Below are 20166 nucleotides of genomic sequence, written 5' to 3' on the forward strand. Positions count from 1 at the left end.
TAATAGGGGGAGCAGAAATGCTACAAGATTAAGTGAGGTAAGAGAAACCTACTTCTACTGTAACCATTTCTGATTGAAGCTTGTTTGCTTTGTTAATCAGATACTGCCTATTCAGACATAATGCCATTAAAATAGTAAGTGTATTTTGCACTCATTTCCTCTAACCCATTAAGTATGCCTGATTGGTATCACTAGAAAATAATATTACAATAAAAACCAAAGATAAACCAGAAGATCTGGGTTCCAGGCTGTTTTAAAAATTTACTAGCTGTGTGATTATAGAGATAATGGGGAACCACTGGTTCCCCTTAAATAGGAAATGTTAAACCTTTGTTTTGGGGAAATTGCCTGCCTTTGGCATTCAGGAGAGACTTGAAAGAGGATTGGTTAGAAGGCTGTTGAAATAACCTAAGAGAAAGATAATGAGGGTTTGAACTTATGTTGGATTTTGTTAGCAGAGAAAAGGTGATATATGAGAGATATTGGGAAAGTAGAAGCAACCAAAATTGGCAACAGATACTGTACAACAGGTGAGTGACGGTGGGGAATCAAGGTATATACCATGGTTGTAGGCCTGGGTGACAAGGAGGGTGGTGGGTAGTATCCACAATAGTGATAGGGAAGTTGGAGGGATAATAATCTAATTTATACATGACTTTGAACTGTTTACAGAGGGAGTTGCTGATTTAGAGCTAAAGTTTAGGAAAGAGGCTTGGGTTAGCTAGAAAATATAGACATCATCTGTACAAAGTTGATACTTGAACCACTGAAAGCTGATGAGATTACCATGAAAAGTATCATAGAAGAAGGCCTAAACACAGAATCTTAAAGGATTCCCACAGTTAGTGGGCATGGCAAGGATATAGAATCAGCTAATGAGATTGAGAAAGTAGTTATACAGATAGGAGGAGAACCAGTAGAGAGCCTAAGGCGGAGTTATTATCCAGAAGCGAAGGTAATAAAGGGTGCCAAATGCTGCTGAGAAATAAAAAAAAAGAAAAAAGAATCTGGACTTGGAAAAGACCATTAGAATATAATAATAGGTTTAGAAGCCAAATTGCACTCTCAATTTTGTAGATTAAGTATGATGCAAAGTACTTGGCTGAGAGAATGGGGATTGGGGGGGGGGTGTTATAGGCAACTAGAAGAGAGTAGGATAATGATTCAATTAGGGAGGAACAAAATGGCTCACTTGTCCTAATGAGGACCAATTTGTTATTAAATAAAATAAATTTCTAATAGATTCAGTCAATATGGCTTCTTGGTTTTCTCCAGCTTTGTTTAAAAGAATGTGAAATAAGGGGAAAGGGGGTCAGTAGCTAAGAGAATAGTGTAGTACTGAGTTGTTTTAAGGGAATGGATGCCACAGAGAGGACAAAGAATAAAGGTATTAGTTTTTAAACTTAAGGAAAGATGATGATAAAAGGTTGTGATTAGATAAAGGAATTTTCAGGTTCTTAAAAAAGAAAAAGATTTTGATTGGATCAAAGCTATAATCTTCTCTTTGTGAAGCTGAAGTGTCTTAAGTAGACTGCCTGAAGTAAATTGAGAAAAGTAAGAAGTTAGGGTATATGGAGGAATATTGATATGTCGATGTTCCCTAGTAAGAAGTCGGGGGGGGAGTGGGGGGGGGGGGGGGGGGGAGAGGTGGTAGGGGGTGGGAAGAGAGGACTGGGAGTTTAGGTTTATAACCCGAAGAGAGAAAAAGGAGAATATTGTGGAGGAGGTCAGTACATAACTACCAAGATCCAAACTGGGCAAACATTTGGATATTATGAAACATGATGAAGAAGTTGCTAAGTAAAAGTGGTCAAGGGAGAAGTGGCAATGAAAAGCAAGGATTAGTCTGACCAGTAAATTGGGGGTTATGAGAAGAGTAACTAGTACTTGAAGGATGCTAGGGGAGAGGGCTTCCCACTAGGGGTTCCTGCTCAAGATTCATATGGAACCCCAATTAATCCTAGAGGTGCCCTGACCATGAAGACAAGGTATCAGACTTTTATCTTGACCCCAGACCATAACTCAGTAGAAAATCTCCAAAATAAAACTTGATAAAACTCAATTCAAAAGGAACTGAGAGAGTCCCTTCTAGAAAACTACTTAATATACAACATAGATATCAGGTATAGAACAGTTATGTGTCACCTCTACCAGAGAAAAAAAGCTTAAAACATAAAAGACTGATCAGCACATATTAACAGATACATAAAATATAAAACAATAATCCATTACATTTGTACAATCTTTATATTCATGGAAGGTTAGAAAAAAAACAACTTTGCAAGACTTTACAGGTGATATTTCACTTTTACCTTGGATCTGCACTGTTTAATCAACTCACAAATTCCAAATCTTCTGACTATGCAGCAGTGATTCTTTAGTCCCTTGTGGTTCTGATATTACCCCTTTGGTGGTCATTTTCTCTAAGAATAAATGTAGTTGAAAAAACCACTACTACTAGGCAGCGAGCACTGTGAAGAACTCTTATACTGTCAAATTCATAAGATAATTGATAAGTTAAAAAAAACTCATTATTGATGGTCACAAATCATTTTTTTGGAAAGGAAGCCTAAAACATAAGATGCAACCTGAGATTTGAAATCTACTCTCAAATTGCCATAAGCAAGGACAGGTTCACACTGTCAGATGAATGTGACCATCATTGACTCTAGGGGTAAGGGAGAGACTGAACTTTCCCCTTCCTCCCCATTGGAAGTCCAAGACTTGGAATCCAATTCAAATCTATATACTTAAAAAAAAAAAAGAAAAAGGTGACTCTCTTATAGCCCTCTGAGGGGTCACTCTTCTTGATTTAGTCAACTCTTAACTTGAACACAACCTCTCAAAATCAGGGAACAAGAAGGAGTTTCTGTGTTATTCCAAAGCACATATCTTTCAGCAGTTGACACAAGGGTGGGGAACCTGTGACTTTGAAGCCACATGTGGCCTTCTAGGTTATTGGGTGTGGCCTTTTGATTGAATCCAAGTTTAATAGAACAAATCCTTTTTATTAAGGGGATTTGTTTGTGAAGTTTGGATTCAGTTAAAAGGTTCCACTTGAGGACCTAGAGGGCCATGTGTAGCCTTAAGGCCACAGGTTCCCCACTCCTAGACTAGAACCTGAGTTCAAACATGGTCCCAGATACATATTAACTGTGTGACAGTAGTCACTTAAACTCTGCCTCAGTTTCTTATAAAATGAGAATGATAATAACTTAACCTACCTTTTAAGGTTGTTGTGAGGATCAAATGAGATAACTTTTGTAAAACACTTAGCACATAGTAAATGCTATACAAATGTTAACCACTGTTGTTATTATTTTAGCATGTTTCTGGCAAAAAGAGGTCAAAAGCACATAACTAGTTGCATTGGAGAAGTCCCAGTAAATCAGATGATATCCCTTTTACAGAGGTAAAAGGGGCAAAATAGTATTTTTCCCCCATGAAGTTCATATGAAGTAAATACTCTGAAAGTCTAAGTTCATTATGCAGGATAGCTCAAAAGTCATAGGACAGTTAGTTCTAAGCTATTGAATCATAAAAGTACACTAAGACTTTTGGGACATCCTATATAAATGTGAACTATTATAATTATTTTTAATATCATTACTGATGCTGCTACTGGACATACAAATACAAGTAAATGAAATGAAGTCCCTGATGGGGGAAGACAACATGTAAAAGGAAGTTGAGAAAGGTTAGGGCTGGGAGGATAGATATTCAGGCAAGGGGATGGTAATGAAATCCAAGGAATAAAAGCGTAAGTGGTTTGTGCCTTTCCTCAAAATGGAGGTTTTGGTAGGAACTCACCAATGGGAGAAGGACACTCTCAAGGCAAGTAAAGCATGGAGCGAAGTCTAGAGACTCCTTCCATTTGTGATACTTGTGGCAACCTATGACTTGTAAAGAGTTGTGGAAAAGGAGGAAATGATAATAAGATAAGTAGATCTTATCTTATTAGTAGCTAAGTAAGATCTAGAAAGTTATTATACTGCTTATTATACTACTTATATAGTAGTGCCTGATGACATTCAACCTCCTCCTTTTTCATCAGGGAGAACTAGGCCAAGAGGAAAATAACGTATATAAAGAGAAATAACATGATTTCCCCACTCTATAAAAGCCTTCCACTCAACTTATTCCACTATTGCACTTAGCCACTTAGGTATTCATTTATAGTAACTCAGTCTTCCCATACTCTCAGCAGTACCTCCTTGCCCCTGTTGGCCTAAGTTACAGCTTATCGCAAAGATGCCGAATAATGAAGGAAGAGAAATGTATAGTGGGAGAGCAAAGATGCTGGTAGAGTGATGGTAATGACCGATAACATGTGGAACTAGTACACAAGATCTGTGAGGAGGAAAAGAATTTTGATGAGAGCTTTAAAGAGTGATAGAGACAAAATCTGACATAATGGAGAGTGCATTTTAGTCAAGTGGGGTGTCAAATGTAATGCCTTGGAGGCAGAAGTAGATGAAGCATGTAAAAGCAATAGCAAGTATAACCATCTGGTTTAAAATAGAAACCAAGTTTGAGGGTGATTTTCCCCCTTTATTCTTAATTAGGCACAAAAATGACAAAATGAAGTACTTTTCAACTATCTTAAAACTAAGGAGAACATTCATATCTGGCCACACCAGGCCTGACCCTTAAAGAGGAGTGAAAGTCTTTGGAATGGATAATGTCAATATTTGGAAATCCAATGGGCAAAGGACCAGAGCCCAACCCAGTTAAATCATATATGTTCCCTTGCTAATGTCACTTACTTCTCATGTTGAATAAAGTCTGTGTGTTCAAATCGAGACATATAAAAGACATGAGACATTTTCAAAGAAAACTGCTAAGAAATGTGAAGCCAAATTACACACTACAGGAAATTCAGTTCCAGCTGCAATGGTAAACTCATTTAATAACACACCATGTTGTCAATGTAGTGAAGTTTTAGCAATGTTGTAACATGAAAGAAATTAGAATCAAGATGAAATTGAGCCTCCATTCATTTGGGTTGGCTTTTCCTTAACAGCCTCTAATAATAGTCTTCTCAATAATTTCCACAGCATAACTCACCTAAAATATAACTCACACTATGGTTTCTAAAGGACAGTGTAGTATAATGAAATGTCAAATTAATCTGAAGTCACAGATTCTGGGTTCAGATTCTGTCCTTCTCTACTACATGGTGTTGGAATAATCACCTCTCTGGACCTCAGTCTCCTCATCTGAAAAATGAAATTTGGATTAGAGCCTCAGGGTAGCCTATAAATTCTATCATCCTATGAAGTATTACTAAATGAGTTTACCATGGCAGCTGAAACTGAATTTCCTGCTGTGTATAACTTGGCTTCACATTTCTTCGCAGTTTTCTCTGAAAATATTTCATCTTTTATATGTCTTAGCTCAAGCACATAAACTGTATTCAGTATTTAAATGACACTAGCAAGGCATTATACTGTTTGGTCAGGCTGGACTCCAGGCCTGTGCTTCTTTGATTTCCAAATCCTAACATTACCTATTCCTAAAACAGATCTGACCATGTCACACATACCCTACCCCCCCCCCCAACAAAATAAAACAAACAAAAAGCCTTCAGTGCTTCTCCATTGCCTGAAGGATAAACTACAAACCCTTCAATCTAATATTTAAAGTCCTCATCAATCTAGTTCCCATCTGCTTTTCTGGTTTTATTTTTTTCCTTTTCACACATTCACCATTCTGATCAAACTGTTCTTTTAGCTCTCCCACATTCGTGACTTTTAATCATCTACATCCCTAACCCTTTACAGATGATTCCCTTTGTCTAGAAGATGCTCACTCCTCACCTCCGCCTTATAGAATCCCAGGATTCCTCCAATGCACAACCAAGGTGCTACCTCCTAGATGAAACCTTTCTAGATTTTCCCAGTTATTAACACTTGCTCCTTCTTGAAATGCTTTGTGCACGTGTTGGATCTTTCAGGTAGAATACAAGCTCTTTGCATCCCAAGAACTAAGCTGGGTGTCTTTACATGAAAGGCCTTAGTAAAGGTTCATTAAATTAAATAATTATGTTATGCCATCGGGAAAAAAAAGGGGGAGTATTGTGGTTTTCTAGCTTATCTTGAAGCTATATGATATGGTGAATAGAGAGGTGGCCAGAAAGACTTGGGTTCAAATTCTGCCTGTATCATATACTAGCCTTATGACTTTGTGACACTGGGTAAACCATTAAACTCAGTATGTTAGGCAGCTCTAAGGATATAAATTGCAGAGAAAATGCTAAGCTGCATTAGTAGAGGGAGTTTCTTCACCCTGGGGTTCTATATACCCAATTACCAATTTATTATCTAAACCATAGGTCAGTACATACCCCTCTCATCTCTTAGGGTTCCCTGCCACTGCTCCTAATTCAGATTTCCAGAAGTGTACACTATCACTGTAGAGATACCACCATGGACTGAGCCAGCCACATGATATGGACCAGTGACGCATCAGTGGGTTGGCTCCCTTCAACCTGGTTTGGTGCATCTGCCATGCCAGTTTTACTAGGGTGTGACCATTGTGCATGCTACAGCTTCTTATTTTATCCCCAATATCATAATGTCATTGGTCCTTTTTGAAAACAAAGGATGAACAATTCATTAACACAGACCAGAAGAAATTACTTTTTTCTTTAAAACAACTTTCAATAAATCCCAGAATTCTGCTGCCTTGAAGCAATTTTCTGTCAGTTCCAGAATTCTGCCTGAAAGAGACTGTATGTAAGAGAGTATCATGTTTGGTCACCATGATTCCAACCTTAAATATTTCTAAATTCTCCATAGTAAATCTTCTAATGGACTTATTTAATACAAATTCATCTCAATATTTCTATAAACTGTTTATATTTTTATCCCATACATACTTCTGAGAATAACCAGTAACAGCAATTTACTACCTGTTGTATATATTAAGAATATATCTATTACATCCATTCTATATAAAAAAAATTGATAGGCACCACAGCTTATAAAAGGAAGTGAGGTCAGTGTATACTTTGGTGATTCTATTTCTTAAATATTTTTTGGGTCCTTACTCATCACAAGAGCTTTCAAGACTTGGTTAAAATGTTTCCCCCTACTCCCCAATGATTTTATGCCATTTTGCCTTCTGAAAGCCAATAACTGCACCTAAACTAGCACATTATTCACATCAGTATGCTTAATATGAGCACAGTGGAATTTTTTAAAATGCTAATAAGCCTGTTAATAAGGCACCATTTTATTCAAATGCGAGGTGGTATTTTCATTATTGTTTTTGGAGAGGTTCTGTTTTCAGCTAATGGGTGTTTCCTATCTCTTGTCATATCTCTTGGGGAAAAAGTAAATTAAACATTAAATTTGTGTTTCTTGACTTTTTTTGGAGAATAATGTTCCAATGATAATTCTTCTCTGGCACATAGATTATTCCTGCTTTCCTGAGTAATGTATTTTCTGCAAAATGGCAAAAATAAAATAGGCCAGATGTTTAAAAAAATCAAGTAAATATTATAGTAAGTATCTTCTTTTTTGAGCAATTGAAATTGCAGCTTTAGTCCTGCGCTAAAAGGCAATGTTGCCATTGGTTTTCAAAGGATGTCAAGGTTAGCAGATCTTGTTTTTAATATTGCTAATTCAAACTGGCTTCATGAATGATCTTTGAAAAAATCATTTAATTTCACCATCTATGCTATGGTATCATTATGTACAGACTTTGTTATATATAGTGACAAATAATCAGAAAATAGATAATAATGAGCCCTCATACATTTGTTTACATATTAAAATGACAGATTCATAGAGTGTATCATTATTATTATTAAAGTCCAAATGTGACTATTTGTTAAACTACAAGTAGCCAATTTAGTAACTATAACATGATATATGGAATCTTACCAAGCAAGCACATGGAAAGTAAAAATCTTACTTTGAACCTTAAAATGTAATCAATATAACATAAAAGTGAAGTTATTGAGTTAATAAACTATTGAGAGGCATCATGACACAGTGGATATATTGCCCCTTGGAGCCAAGAACACTTGGTTTCAAATGCTGCCTCTGACAAGAACTGGCATTATGATCCTAGGAAAACCACAACTTCATAGTGCTTGCTTACATGACTCTTTAAGACTACAAGTTCCAGGGAAGATACCTTCATCGGCAAAGGGAATTATCTGGGAGCTACATGTACTAATAGATTATTTTAAAATATTATTAAACGAAAGCATAAATTTATAAAAGAAGGTTTTATTCATTTAATTTTGGTTTAGATGAAATTTTTGTCACAACCAAATTTAATTTTGGTACATACCAGTTCACTGGTGTTGAGAACTTCCAAAGTGGAAACCAGTTCTATCAGTATAGATATGCAACTAAATTAATCCATTCACAGTCTTAAGAGAATTGCCTGAGGTTTTGCAAGCTTAAGTTTCCTTTCTAGGATAAAACAGCCAGTATGCTTTTGAGTCTGGACTTGAATCAAGCTATTCCTTAATCCAAGGCTGGCTTTCAACCCACTATGCTATGCTATCTAATGAGAAGCTACTAATTTCAATTGTGTAAATGTTCCTTAGCATTTCTACCTTGATAAAGCAGGTCACATCTCCAAAACTGTAATCAAATTAGCTAGATTTCAGTTAGCTAAATATTTATATTGGACAGTAATATAGATAGGTATTTATAGATATATCTATGTATAGAATTAGTTTACTATGCACTACAGAATTTAAATACATCATATCAGTGATTATGGAAATGACTATTAAGCTCCATCAGGATGAAAATGATAGATGTGCCTTTTCTATAGCAAGGTATTTTCTTTCCTTTTTTTTTTTTTTAAAGCAATTGGTGTTAAGTAACTTGCTCAAGGTTACACGGCCAGTTATTTCTGGGTGTGGTGCTAAGTATCTGAGCCTGGATTCGATCTCCAGGTCGTCCTGACACTGGTGCCGGTGCTCTTCCTTGCTGTGCTACCTGGCTGCTCCGATAGCAAGGTATTTTCTATGGAATAAAAATAGCATTCACCCCTATTTCCATAGCATACGGAAATGCTATGGAAAACTATGACTAGTGTCATAGATTTAGAGATAGAAAGGACCTCAGAGACCATCTAGTGTGACCTTCTCCTTACAAATGAGGCAACAGAGGTTGGAGGATGAAAAGAAACAGGGAGAGACAGAGAGGTTTCAGACTTAGATGCTATGACTTAAAATCCATCCCTTTCTGTGAACCACATTCCTCTACTCCATTTATTATTCTTTAAAGCCTGGAATCCATTAGATAAAAACAAAGCAACTAAGTCATTTACTTGTCTTAATATGTATAGGCTATCTGATATTAGATTACCAAGTAAAGATAATAATTCTACCCATACTTCACAGGAGATTTTTAAGTTTTCGGTTCATCTTTTATCTACACTTCACAGTATTATGAGGATCAAAGGAGACAATGGATAAGAAGCACTTTACAATGTCCTATATAAAGGCCAATTACTAATATATGGACAAAATTTATGTGTGCATGTATATACACATATTTGTGCATATATGAAGGCCTAGTCTTTAAATTCTTTCAAGTAAGGTACTCTTTATCTATATATCCTTAGCGCCTACCACAGTACTTAATGAATCTTTACTGAATTAAGGCATTACATAATTACTTTGTACCCTAAAATTAAACGTATTATTATAACAGTCAATAATTGGCTTGTTAATTCATTTCAGGAAGTATTTAGTAAGCAGCTACTGTATACACAGAACAATGTTAGACCCTGTGAATGCAAAGACATGACAAGAACATGTTCTCAATTAGGTTTTTTTTCCCTAGAAGACATATATGACTGCATAATGGAAAGGAAAAGGAGATTAGTCCTTAGGTGAAGTCCAGGTCTATGATAATTTCTCTTTTAGCTGTGGAGGTCAGGAAAACTTTCATGGGAGACTGGAATGTGATACTGAAATGTGATATTGAAGCTTGATGGAAGGAACTTCAAATAGAATCTGTGCATGGGCAATTGGGTTTCAGTATCATTATGAAAAAAAAGACTGTTGTGTCATTGCACAGTTGAATCTACTTGCTAAATGATTGAGCTAATATGATTAAACAGTCTGCAGATATTTGACCGAATGAGGCTTCCATTTTATTCACTTTATACTTCATGTCTATATCTAATTTTCCAAAACTAAAAAGGCAAGGTCTCCAAAAATGAAACCAAAGGTTAAAATTCCCATGAAAGATGCTGCATTAAATAACTACGTTAAATAATTGTCATTCTCCTCCGTGTGATGGCTGATCACTTGAAATTAGTGCACTATTAATATTGCAATTCCTAGAAACATTTATAAGGTTAAGATAAAAAATAAGTTGAAATCTGATGCCTTCTGTTTCTGTGGTATTGGAGGAGAATCAAATGCTAAATACATCCTTTAGCAATGTGATATATCTAACAGAATGATGGATATCATGAATCTTTGTTGTTACAAAAGGAAGCAATTTATTTAACTTTCTCCCATTTTTTCTGGTTTATTAGCCTCATTTCATTTCCATAAATTATTCTACTACAAGAGGAAATGATTAATTGAAGATTGCTTCCTCAAAAACATTATTTCTTTTCATTAACAGCTGCAACATATTGCAACATTGTGTTCTCCAAACATACTGTAGTTATTTAAAAAGAAACCTAATGTTTTCTTGCTCTCAAACATTTTGCTGTAACTATTCTGATTGCAGAACCCATGAGGAATCATTATGCCAATTTTAAAACTACACCCTCTTGTCTATTGGTATAATTTTCATCATAAAAGTTTGCATCCAAAACCAATTTCTTCTGAGTGTGAAATGTATTTCTCAATGGATGACTGAGAGGGGTTGTGGAATTTCCTTCCTTAGAAATCTTTACAAATTGGGCAACTGCCCAGTGGCCAGGAGATGGTTAAATGCTACTCTTTCCTAGAGACAGGAAAATAGATTTAAATAATAGCTCAAGATCCTTTCTATCATCAATTTCATGCTGTATACCTAGGAAGTATTTCTGAGATTATGTAGAATGAGAGATCACTAGTTATCTACCATGACTCAATCATTTGGCTAGTTACTATCCCCACACACATAGACACTCACTTATCAGGGCATTATTTTGGAATTGTATAGATATAACCTAAGTAAGAGTTAACCAACCGATCTTGTTTGAAACTTTCAAGAAAATGTGCTTAGTGGATATTTGCTGAAAATCTATTGCATATCAGGTCATTTATTTCTAAGGTGGCATATGTGGCAAAACAGTAACATCACAGGGATATTACATGGACTCAAAATACATACTAGCTCTGTTACCCTGGGCAAGTCACTTAAATTCTTAGTCATCCAAGTATCTAATCATTGAGTGAAGATGCTGATCTCCATATTAGCTGTGTGACCCTGGGCAAATCACTTAATCCTGCTTGCCTCAGTTTCCCCATTTGTATAATGTGCTAGAGAAGGAAATGGCAAACCACTCCAGTATCTTTGCTGAGAAAACCCTAAATGGGGTCACAAAGAATCAGATACAATTGAAAATAACTGAACTAACAAATTGGTAAAGCTTTTCCTCGTATGGGAGTTGCCTAGATCAAAAAAATCACAGCTCACTAATTGTACTGTGTGATAGTAAGGGGTGCTGTATCTCACCATTTCCAGACACTGAGGCTCATGTAGCTTCTGACTAATGCAGCCTAAACTAGCAGATAGCTTTTCTGGCTCTTCCAAGTCTGCTGCTACCCTTCTGCAGTGATGGTGGAAAACATGCTAAGAAAGGCAAAAGGAGTGCTAAGAATCACAAAGTGTTCAGACCATCTACAAATGTTAATTTAGTTGTTGGCATTCAATGTGAGATCATTGTCCAGCAATCAAGGAAAAAATACATTTACTGAGGAACCAAACCACCTTCAAAATAATAAAGTTGCTATAAAGGAAATTAGAATATCTTCCCTTTTTGGAATGCCTTCCATCTACTCTGGCTGTTTTTTGTATGTACACAGTTCTTTACATTTCCTCCATTTGAATACAAATTCCTTATGGGCTGAGGCTATTTTTTTCCTTTCTTTGTATCCAGAGCATTTAGCAAAATGCCTATCCCATAGTAAGAACTTACTACATGCTTTTTGACTAACTGAATTAGCCAGAAGACTTAAAAGAATTTGTACTAAGTAGAAGGCTAGCTTACAGGTTCTGTTAGAAGGGCAAACAAGAAAGTTGTTATTGTCGGTTTCGTCATGAACTCAAAAGAAACGAGACCTCATCCTGTGGAACGCTTGCTTCTTTTAGTGTAGAATGCTCATAATGAACACAAGCAAACTGAAGATCATGACTATTACAACCTTTACCCTAACTTCTGCAGAAGATTACGTAGTAGGAAAAACGTATAAACAGCCTGACGCGGCTCTGAGCAAGTCAACATTTACTGTAATCTTGCTAACTTTGGCCTAAAGTCGGGAACTGGGACAAATGACACTGTTAGAAGCTATTGGAAAATATGGTGAGGGATCAGGAAATGAAGGAGCTTAAAATACTGTGCACCAAATAATGCAACAACGCAATGAAACTGATTATGACTTAACATGCAGCTCACTTTGTATAGATTACTGACTGGCTAGAGAAATAATCAAAATCTGCCAAATCAAAGGAAAGATTAAGATAAGCATGTCACTCCTCCTCTAGGCTCCAGGCACCGTCCCCCCACTCCTGGAGCACTCCTTCCTCTGCTCCAACTACTGGCTTCTCTGGTTTCTTTTTGGTCCCAAATAAAAACTCTTCTTTTACTGGAAGCCTTCCCCAACTGTTCTTTATTCTTATGCCTTCCCCCTGTTAATTCTTTCCTTTTTATCCTATGTATAGCTTGTTTATACATATTTGTTTCCACTAGATTGTAAGCTCCTTGAAGGCAGGGACTCTCTTTTTCCTCTTTTTGTATCCCCAGCACTTAGTACAGTACCTGGTACATAGCAGGCACTTAATATATATTTATTGATGGTTGAATGATAAGACAGATGATCTAAACTGACCTGTTATCATTGCAGAAATGGGAAGTAGTTTTTTAGAGAAGTTTAACAAATGCAAAATGGTTACCAATGCAAGAAAATTAGGAGGTCAGAAGCTGCTTTAGCCAGCAAACACTCTTATGTCCTTGCAGGCAAATGAGCTTGGCAGCTATGACCAACACTGGGTTACAGTGAAAACTTATTTGCAAAATTTCAAGGAAGAACTGGAGGGAAGATTAGGAATGGTATTATCTCACACAAGGAATCATTTTGGTCTTATGATAACTGTCCAAGAACTCCCTGGGGACCTAGCCCAAAGGGCTCATTTCTCTTTCTGGTTCTGGCCCCACCTTAGTGCTTTAATCCAGGGAAATCTCCTGAACAACACTTAGGGATAAATCACATCCAGGAAACTCTTCTAACTCCCCAACAGGTATTCAATATATCAGATCCATTGAGCTCTTAGGGTCCTTGTGGGGGCATTGATAGAAAGGCTGGGGTAACATCTTTTGAACTAGAGAATCCTAAGAGCATTTTTAAATAGAACTCCCTGCCCAGATGTTTTAGTGTTCTACCAAAATAGTCACATTGAGAATGACAGCAGAACCACTGCATTTAGACTCCACACTGTATACCTACTGGATAAAGAAATACCAGCAGCATTTAAGATGATGAAGTTGGGAAGAGCAGCTATTCTGGGAATAGAAATGTTGAAAGATGATGTAACATATATAGTTTTTAAGCAATATGTTTATAGTAATGTTTCATAGGTCTTACTTTTTTCTCATATGTTAGATTTGTAATGTGAAAAATGGGTCAGATAAATACTTATTCAAGGAACTTCACATTTTGAAGAGACAGATTTTTTTTTTAAAAAAAAGCATAGAAGTTGGGGTCAGGGAGAAAAAACAAATTAGGAGCATAGGTTTATTTGAGACTGTAGGTAATTTGACCTGGTACATAGAATGTTAGACTTGGAATTCAAGAGATCTGGGTTTGAATCTCAGCTCAGGTTTTTACCTGCTTTGTAACCCTAAATAACTCACTCAAATTTTTAGAATGTTAGTTTCTGCCTGTGGAAAAATAGGAGTAGTAATACTTGGTAACTTCCTCTCAAAGACGTTGTGAAGAAAGTGCTTTGTGAAACTTAGGGCACTATATAAATGTGAGTACTCTATGAAATATGTTGAAAAGTAAAGTAAAAGATGAAGGATAACGAAGGTGATCTTTTTAGAGAAGCTTTAAACTTGGCACGAGAAGTTTAAATCTGATAAGAACCACAACAGGTAATGATGAGAGATTAACATTGCCAAAATTAGACAAGAAAATATTATTTTATTATTAAGAGCTTGCCTGCAGGGGAGATGGTAAATATTTCTTTCATATTCTACAAAGTCAGCTTGTCTTGCATGTAAAAATATTTTTACTGTTTTTCAGTTAAATTAACCAGGTGCAGATTTTATTGAGTATCCTAATGGAAACAGAATTGTGCAAGATTATAAAAAGAGCCTTTTTCCAAATGAGTTTTACTAAGCATTTCCCCATGTGATACTGTTGATCTCCAATGTGTTTCATTTACCACACTGAAGGAGATTATTTCAAGGGTAAAATAACAGAACCTTTCTTAGGAAACTGGTTTTCCTCTTCCTCTACTTTTATTATGTATTATTTGGGTATCTGTTTTTTTGTCTTTTTTTTCCAATTCACCAATTCCTCAGTATAATAAAAGATGGACTATTGCTAACTAGTTCCAATGGAGATCTGAGTCATATAATAACAGTACCTCTCTTCTGAAGTATCCCTTGTTTGGCCTCCCAACAAACCTATGAAGTATTTAAGGGAAATTGTTATATATTATAAACTTCCTGGCAGCCCCAGACCACCTCTTGTTTAGTAAAGAAAGATGCAACAGAAATAGATTAAATCCCTTCCGGTCACTCAATTCTCCATATCATAATGTACTACATTGAAAGTAATTTTACACATTTCTTTCTTTTTTGTTTTGTTTTGTTTCTTTGTTTTTGCTTTGCTTCTTTGGAGAGGGGAAGGCAGAGCAATTGGGGTTAAGTGACTTGCCCAAGGTCACAGGGCTAGGGTTAAGTGTCTGAGGCCGTATTTGAACTCAGGTCCTCCTGACTCCAGAGCCAGTGCTCTATTCACTGCACCACCTAGCCACCCCGACACATTTATTTCTTTTGGTATATTTAGATAGTTTTATTCTACACAGCATTGTGATGATGAAATGTTACTTTCTAGTAGACTACCTTTCTATGTGCTTCATATAACCCAAACAAAACTGATTTTGTCCTCATGAATAGGAAGCTAAATTTTCAAGTCTTTGCTACTATGTGCTTTACATTCCTGCCATTCTCAATCAGTTTGGAATATCATACAAGCTTGACAATAAAAAGTGATTTTCTGAAGAAGTAAATGCATTTGGAAATTGAGGATCATTTTTTTTTACTTTCCTCCCATTTCATTTCGTTTTTCTTTTTATCAACTGACAGACAACTACAATGGCCACGGGTTTGAAGAAAAAATCATCTATGGAGTAGAAAACAGTAGCACATTTTTGGAGTGCAGCCCCAAGTCTCAACGTGCTCTAGTATACTGGCAATTCCAGAGGCAAAATGAGGAACGGAAAGAAGAGGTACAAGAATATAAAAGATTTTATTCTCCAACACAACTTTTACTACTAAAGTCTTCCTTAATAATTTCCCTTCATTTCCAATAATGGGGAATCTATCTATCTTTTTCCTTTTACCTTTTTGAAAAATTTCAGAATAATCATGTATAGCCTATTTTCAGTCATCAATTAATCAATCAAAAAGCATTTAATAATTTACCATATGAAAAACATTCTGTTTTAGGAAAACAAAATTTTTGATTCCTTTATCTATTATTTTGACTGTAAGAAGTATTATTTGACAAAAAACATTAAACTTTTATATAAGTAATTATAAATATCTAATAACAATAATTCTATAAAATGCAGCTGGGCTTCATATTGAATAAAAATCTCCATTTCTATTGAATGATAATTTCCTTATTTTATTCTATAGAAGTGCTAAATATTGCTGTATACCTTTTCCATTGAGATATAAATTATAATGGTTATAAATTTTTCCCTAAATATAAACCAAATTTCTGCTACCATGGTATGCTTTTTCAAAAAATAGAATTTGAAATGCTATAGATGAGATTTTAAATGCCTCCTTTTTCTTTTCTCTCACACATCAGATCAGAGTGGATGACCGTATCATCAAAACTGAACAAGGCCTTTTGTTACGTAGTCTACAGAGGAAAGATTCGGGCATTTATCTCTGTCATGCAGTGGAACATGGCTTCATGCAAACCCTTCTTAAAGTGACCTTAGAAGTCATTGACACAGATCACTTAGAAGAGCTTCTTCATAAAGACGATGATGGTGATAGTTCTAAGACCAAGGATATTTCAAATAGCATGACTCCTAATCAGAAGGTCTGGTATAGAGACTTCATGCAACTCATCAACCATCCCAACCTCAATACAATGGATGAGTTCTGTGAACAAGTTTGGAAAAGGGACCGAAAACAACGTAGACAGAGACCGGGCAATTCTCAGGCAAATAGTAATAAATGGAAACACCTACAAGAAAATAAGAAAGGTAGAAATAGGAGGACCCACGAATTTGAGAGGGCACCCAGGAGTGTTTGAACTGCATTACCTCTGGCAACCTCACTTAAGTAGAAACTTGTTTAGACAGATAACTGGAAAAAATGCAATATACATGAACTTTATCATGGCATTATGTGGATGTTTACAATAGTGGGAAGTCCAACTGATTTCCACCAAGTATAAATTAAGTCCATGACTAACTTTCCTAACAGACTCCTTTCCTAATACCAACATATAATGGAGATTCAAAGATGAACATAGATATTCAATTTAGCTGACAATGTTTCCTACAAAGATTCCATTGTACAGGTTTTGCTTTCTTTGCCTGAGACTTAAAAATGTCATTTGCCATACTGTCCTTTAAAGAAGGAAAACTGACATCAGCAATGCCATTTTTATTGAACTAAGCATTTAAAAAAACCTGCATGGATTTACAAAGCTGATTAATATTCCAAAATTGGTTGGACAGAAGGTTAATTTTTATCTACCAACAGTCTTGTTTATACATACTGGAAGAGTAAAATGATATCGAATGAAATGGTCTGTGGAAATATGAAAAGCATAAACCACCCATCATCCAGCAAGAAAGTGGAATACACTGATCTACTACTGATGTCTTCTTTCAGCTTTGATCTAAAGATGTATTTTATTAAAACTATAATTTAAATGTACCATGACAAATATGCAGTAAAATTTAGCTCTTTTCTAAACTAGAATAGATCTTTGTCTTACAAATATTGTACTTTCTAATTATTGTTTGAAAATTCCAGTTGTGTGCTGCTTTTTTTCTCATTTGGAAATTTTTTCAGCCAAGTCACAGAGACAGCCCATATATTTTATACGGAATATAGCTTAAATAGTTAATCCCTAAAACCCAAGTACAAAGTATGCCTTAGTTCTCTGTAGAAAGGAAAAGAACAGAAACCTTTCACTCCCACCCCTCCCTAAATGTTACCTTTAATAAACGTAAACTGTGTAATTTCCTGACTGCCACCCTCCAATAGAAACAGCAAGGAATTTGGTAAAAATGTATCATAATAGTTTATTACAGATCAGTGAAGAGCAAATGAGCACATTACCTAAAAATGTTAACCACTATCTCCAGTTAATTGAACAGAAAAAGTGTTCTTGTCATTCTGTCTATAAAAGTAGAAAATCCACACAAAATAATTCGCATACATCAAAGATTTGTCTCTTAGTTTCAATGGGAGTCAAATGGGAGAGCTATGAAAAGGTGACAATTACGTTCCAAGATCTTACATTCTCAAACAAGGTTATGAAGTGATGGTGCCTAACTCATTCGAGACCCATAATACCAGCAATGCCCAACTACCCATAATTCACATCTCTTGGGGACAATAGTTCCTCTTTAATGAGCATGCCTCTAAATTCAACAGAACTTACTTTTGCACATAACAGAGTTGGAGATATCACCTTTTTTGAAACATGAAAACAGTAATTTCCTAAAATAGCTTTGTAAAAGGGCATCCAGAGTCAAGAGTTTGTTTGCCACATTGTCTTACCATTATTCACTGGGAATTGTTGTGCTTAGGAGTCATCAAACCATCAGCAATAGAAAACTATTTTTGTATAGCATTGCCTTTTCTGGGGGCCTATCCCAAGGCCTTTTACAATTCTTAAGAAGGAGAAAAAATTTGCTAATTAATGAAGTGACATCAGAGTTGTAACTATAGTAGTTTTGGGATTCTAATTAACTTGTCACTGATTTCTCACTTCAGAGTACAGTGAATTTTAAAAGTCCCCATGAGCTGAAATATTTCACAGGTTGAAGCCAAGGTTTCAGTCTTCAGGAATACTTTGAATAATCAGTTTGGTGGCATGTGTTTCAAAAAAGCTAAAAAATAGTTTGAATTCAATTGGAAAACTTTGTTGATTAACATGATGTTGGTATGCCATTTCACAATCAAGATATATTTCTTTATATAAAATCTTATATGAATTACAAACAAAAGAACAAAGAGGGCTTCAGAAAAAAAAAGACCATTCTAGCATTTTTTCATAAAATATCTCAAATGTACTAAAAAGGTAGTATTGAATTTCAATCTAAATTTGGACATCTTGAAGTTGAAAAGAATGTCTTTGCTATAACAGAAGTATCCAATGTCTTATTAGTCTTCAAAATAGAGGATGTGAAGGACTAAAGATTGTGTGATAACTCCAGGGATGCCCTCCAATTTTGGAGTGCATTTTGATTTCATTATGCTACTATTCAGAAGAAAGGCTACACTTTGATAAAATATTGGCTGGCTTGACTCATTAGTTCTAGGTTTTCTACATATACTGGCAAATAATTCATTTTATAGTCAAAATCTTCTGCCAAAGTATTGAGAGAAGGCAGTCTTCATATGCAAAAAAAAATTAAATTTTCTTTCAATAGCCTTCCATTTGCATATTCATGGATCATTGGAAATGAGATTTGCTTTAAAAGCTCATAGAAACTATGAGGTTCAAAAGAAACATAATAAAACCATAAAGGTAGAGATAATGTGCATCACTGCAGAGCAAAGTTACACCTTCATGACCTGATTGAAGTCAAAGTGTAAAAAAAAAAGTAAAATGCATGTGAACGCACATTTAATGATCATTTTATGTATTATTTAGTGGATTTCAATGATATGTGTTAAATAGTTCAGTTTTTGCTACCTACACATTAGCCAAAAGAGATGTAAATACTTTTGAATAGGAAAGAGGGTACACTGTAAAGTACTGCTATCTATAGGTACTCCATTTCAATATGTTCAACATACTTCTAAAATGCCCAGTTTCACCATTCAGGTGATAAGGTGGTTTATGTGCTATTTAAGGGCAGAAGATGTGTGCCCATTCACTAAGCATGTTCTTTGCCAGGTAGTAAAATGTTCCATCTCTGTATTTATCACTGCATTTCAGATGGGAACTAGAGAACTGGAGACAAAATGTAAATGAAACTGCTGCTGTAAATTATTTCTTTTAGCATGTATTCAGTTGTTAAATACACATTTCTTCAAAATATTGGGATTTGGATGTCTTTACTCTTCCCACCAGCATCTAGTGTGAAAGAAGAAAAGCTGGAAGGGTCTTTGGGATCAAGACTAATGATGCTAGAGAAATCAGCACATTGACTTCCCTCAGCATAGTTATACTTGAGAGATGTGCATTGTGATAATGTGACATATGTGTTTTCTCTTAACTGAAATGGTACTAATTTAAATTCAATATCATATAATATTTGGTTAAAATTCTATGAAGACTTTTTGTTAACAGTCATGAATGATTTTTGTTCACTGAAGTCCTTACAACATACAGTCTATTGAAACATCCTATCCTTCATTTTCATATCCTCCAAGTGTGGAACAATTATCATTGTTTTTAAGAGTACCTATAAAATATAATCTTGTTTAAACACAAAGAATATCTTTCTTAGGACAAAAGTGGCTAAAATTTAGGTAAGGTTTAAAGAAAAAAAATTCATCTGGCTTCAAACAGTATGTAAAACTTTATTT

General features: G+C 35.4%; 1 protein-coding gene across 17 annotated transcripts in view; it reads left to right on the forward strand.

Moving 5' to 3' along the window:
- LOC138176019 (semaphorin-3A) overlaps positions 1-19673 on the forward strand; it is a 665616-nt gene extending 645943 nt beyond the window's left edge. For all 17 annotated transcript variants that reach the window (XM_069106728.1, XM_069106733.1, XM_069106729.1 and 14 more), the window contains 2 exons: positions 15514-15656; positions 16247-19673. In XM_069106728.1, coding sequence (XP_068962829.1) covers positions 15514-15656; positions 16247-16702 — 599 coding nt within the window. In that variant the 3' untranslated portion in view covers positions 16703-19673. The remainder of the gene's footprint in view (positions 1-15513; positions 15657-16246) is intronic.
- Positions 19674-20166: the final 493 nt, after the last annotated feature.

This window comes from Petaurus breviceps, unplaced genomic scaffold, assembly GCF_028583685.1.
Source record: "Petaurus breviceps papuanus isolate PSGF00001 unplaced genomic scaffold, PetGlider_PUasm1.0 80, whole genome shotgun sequence".
Lineage (NCBI taxonomy): Eukaryota > Metazoa > Chordata > Mammalia > Diprotodontia > Petauridae > Petaurus > Petaurus breviceps.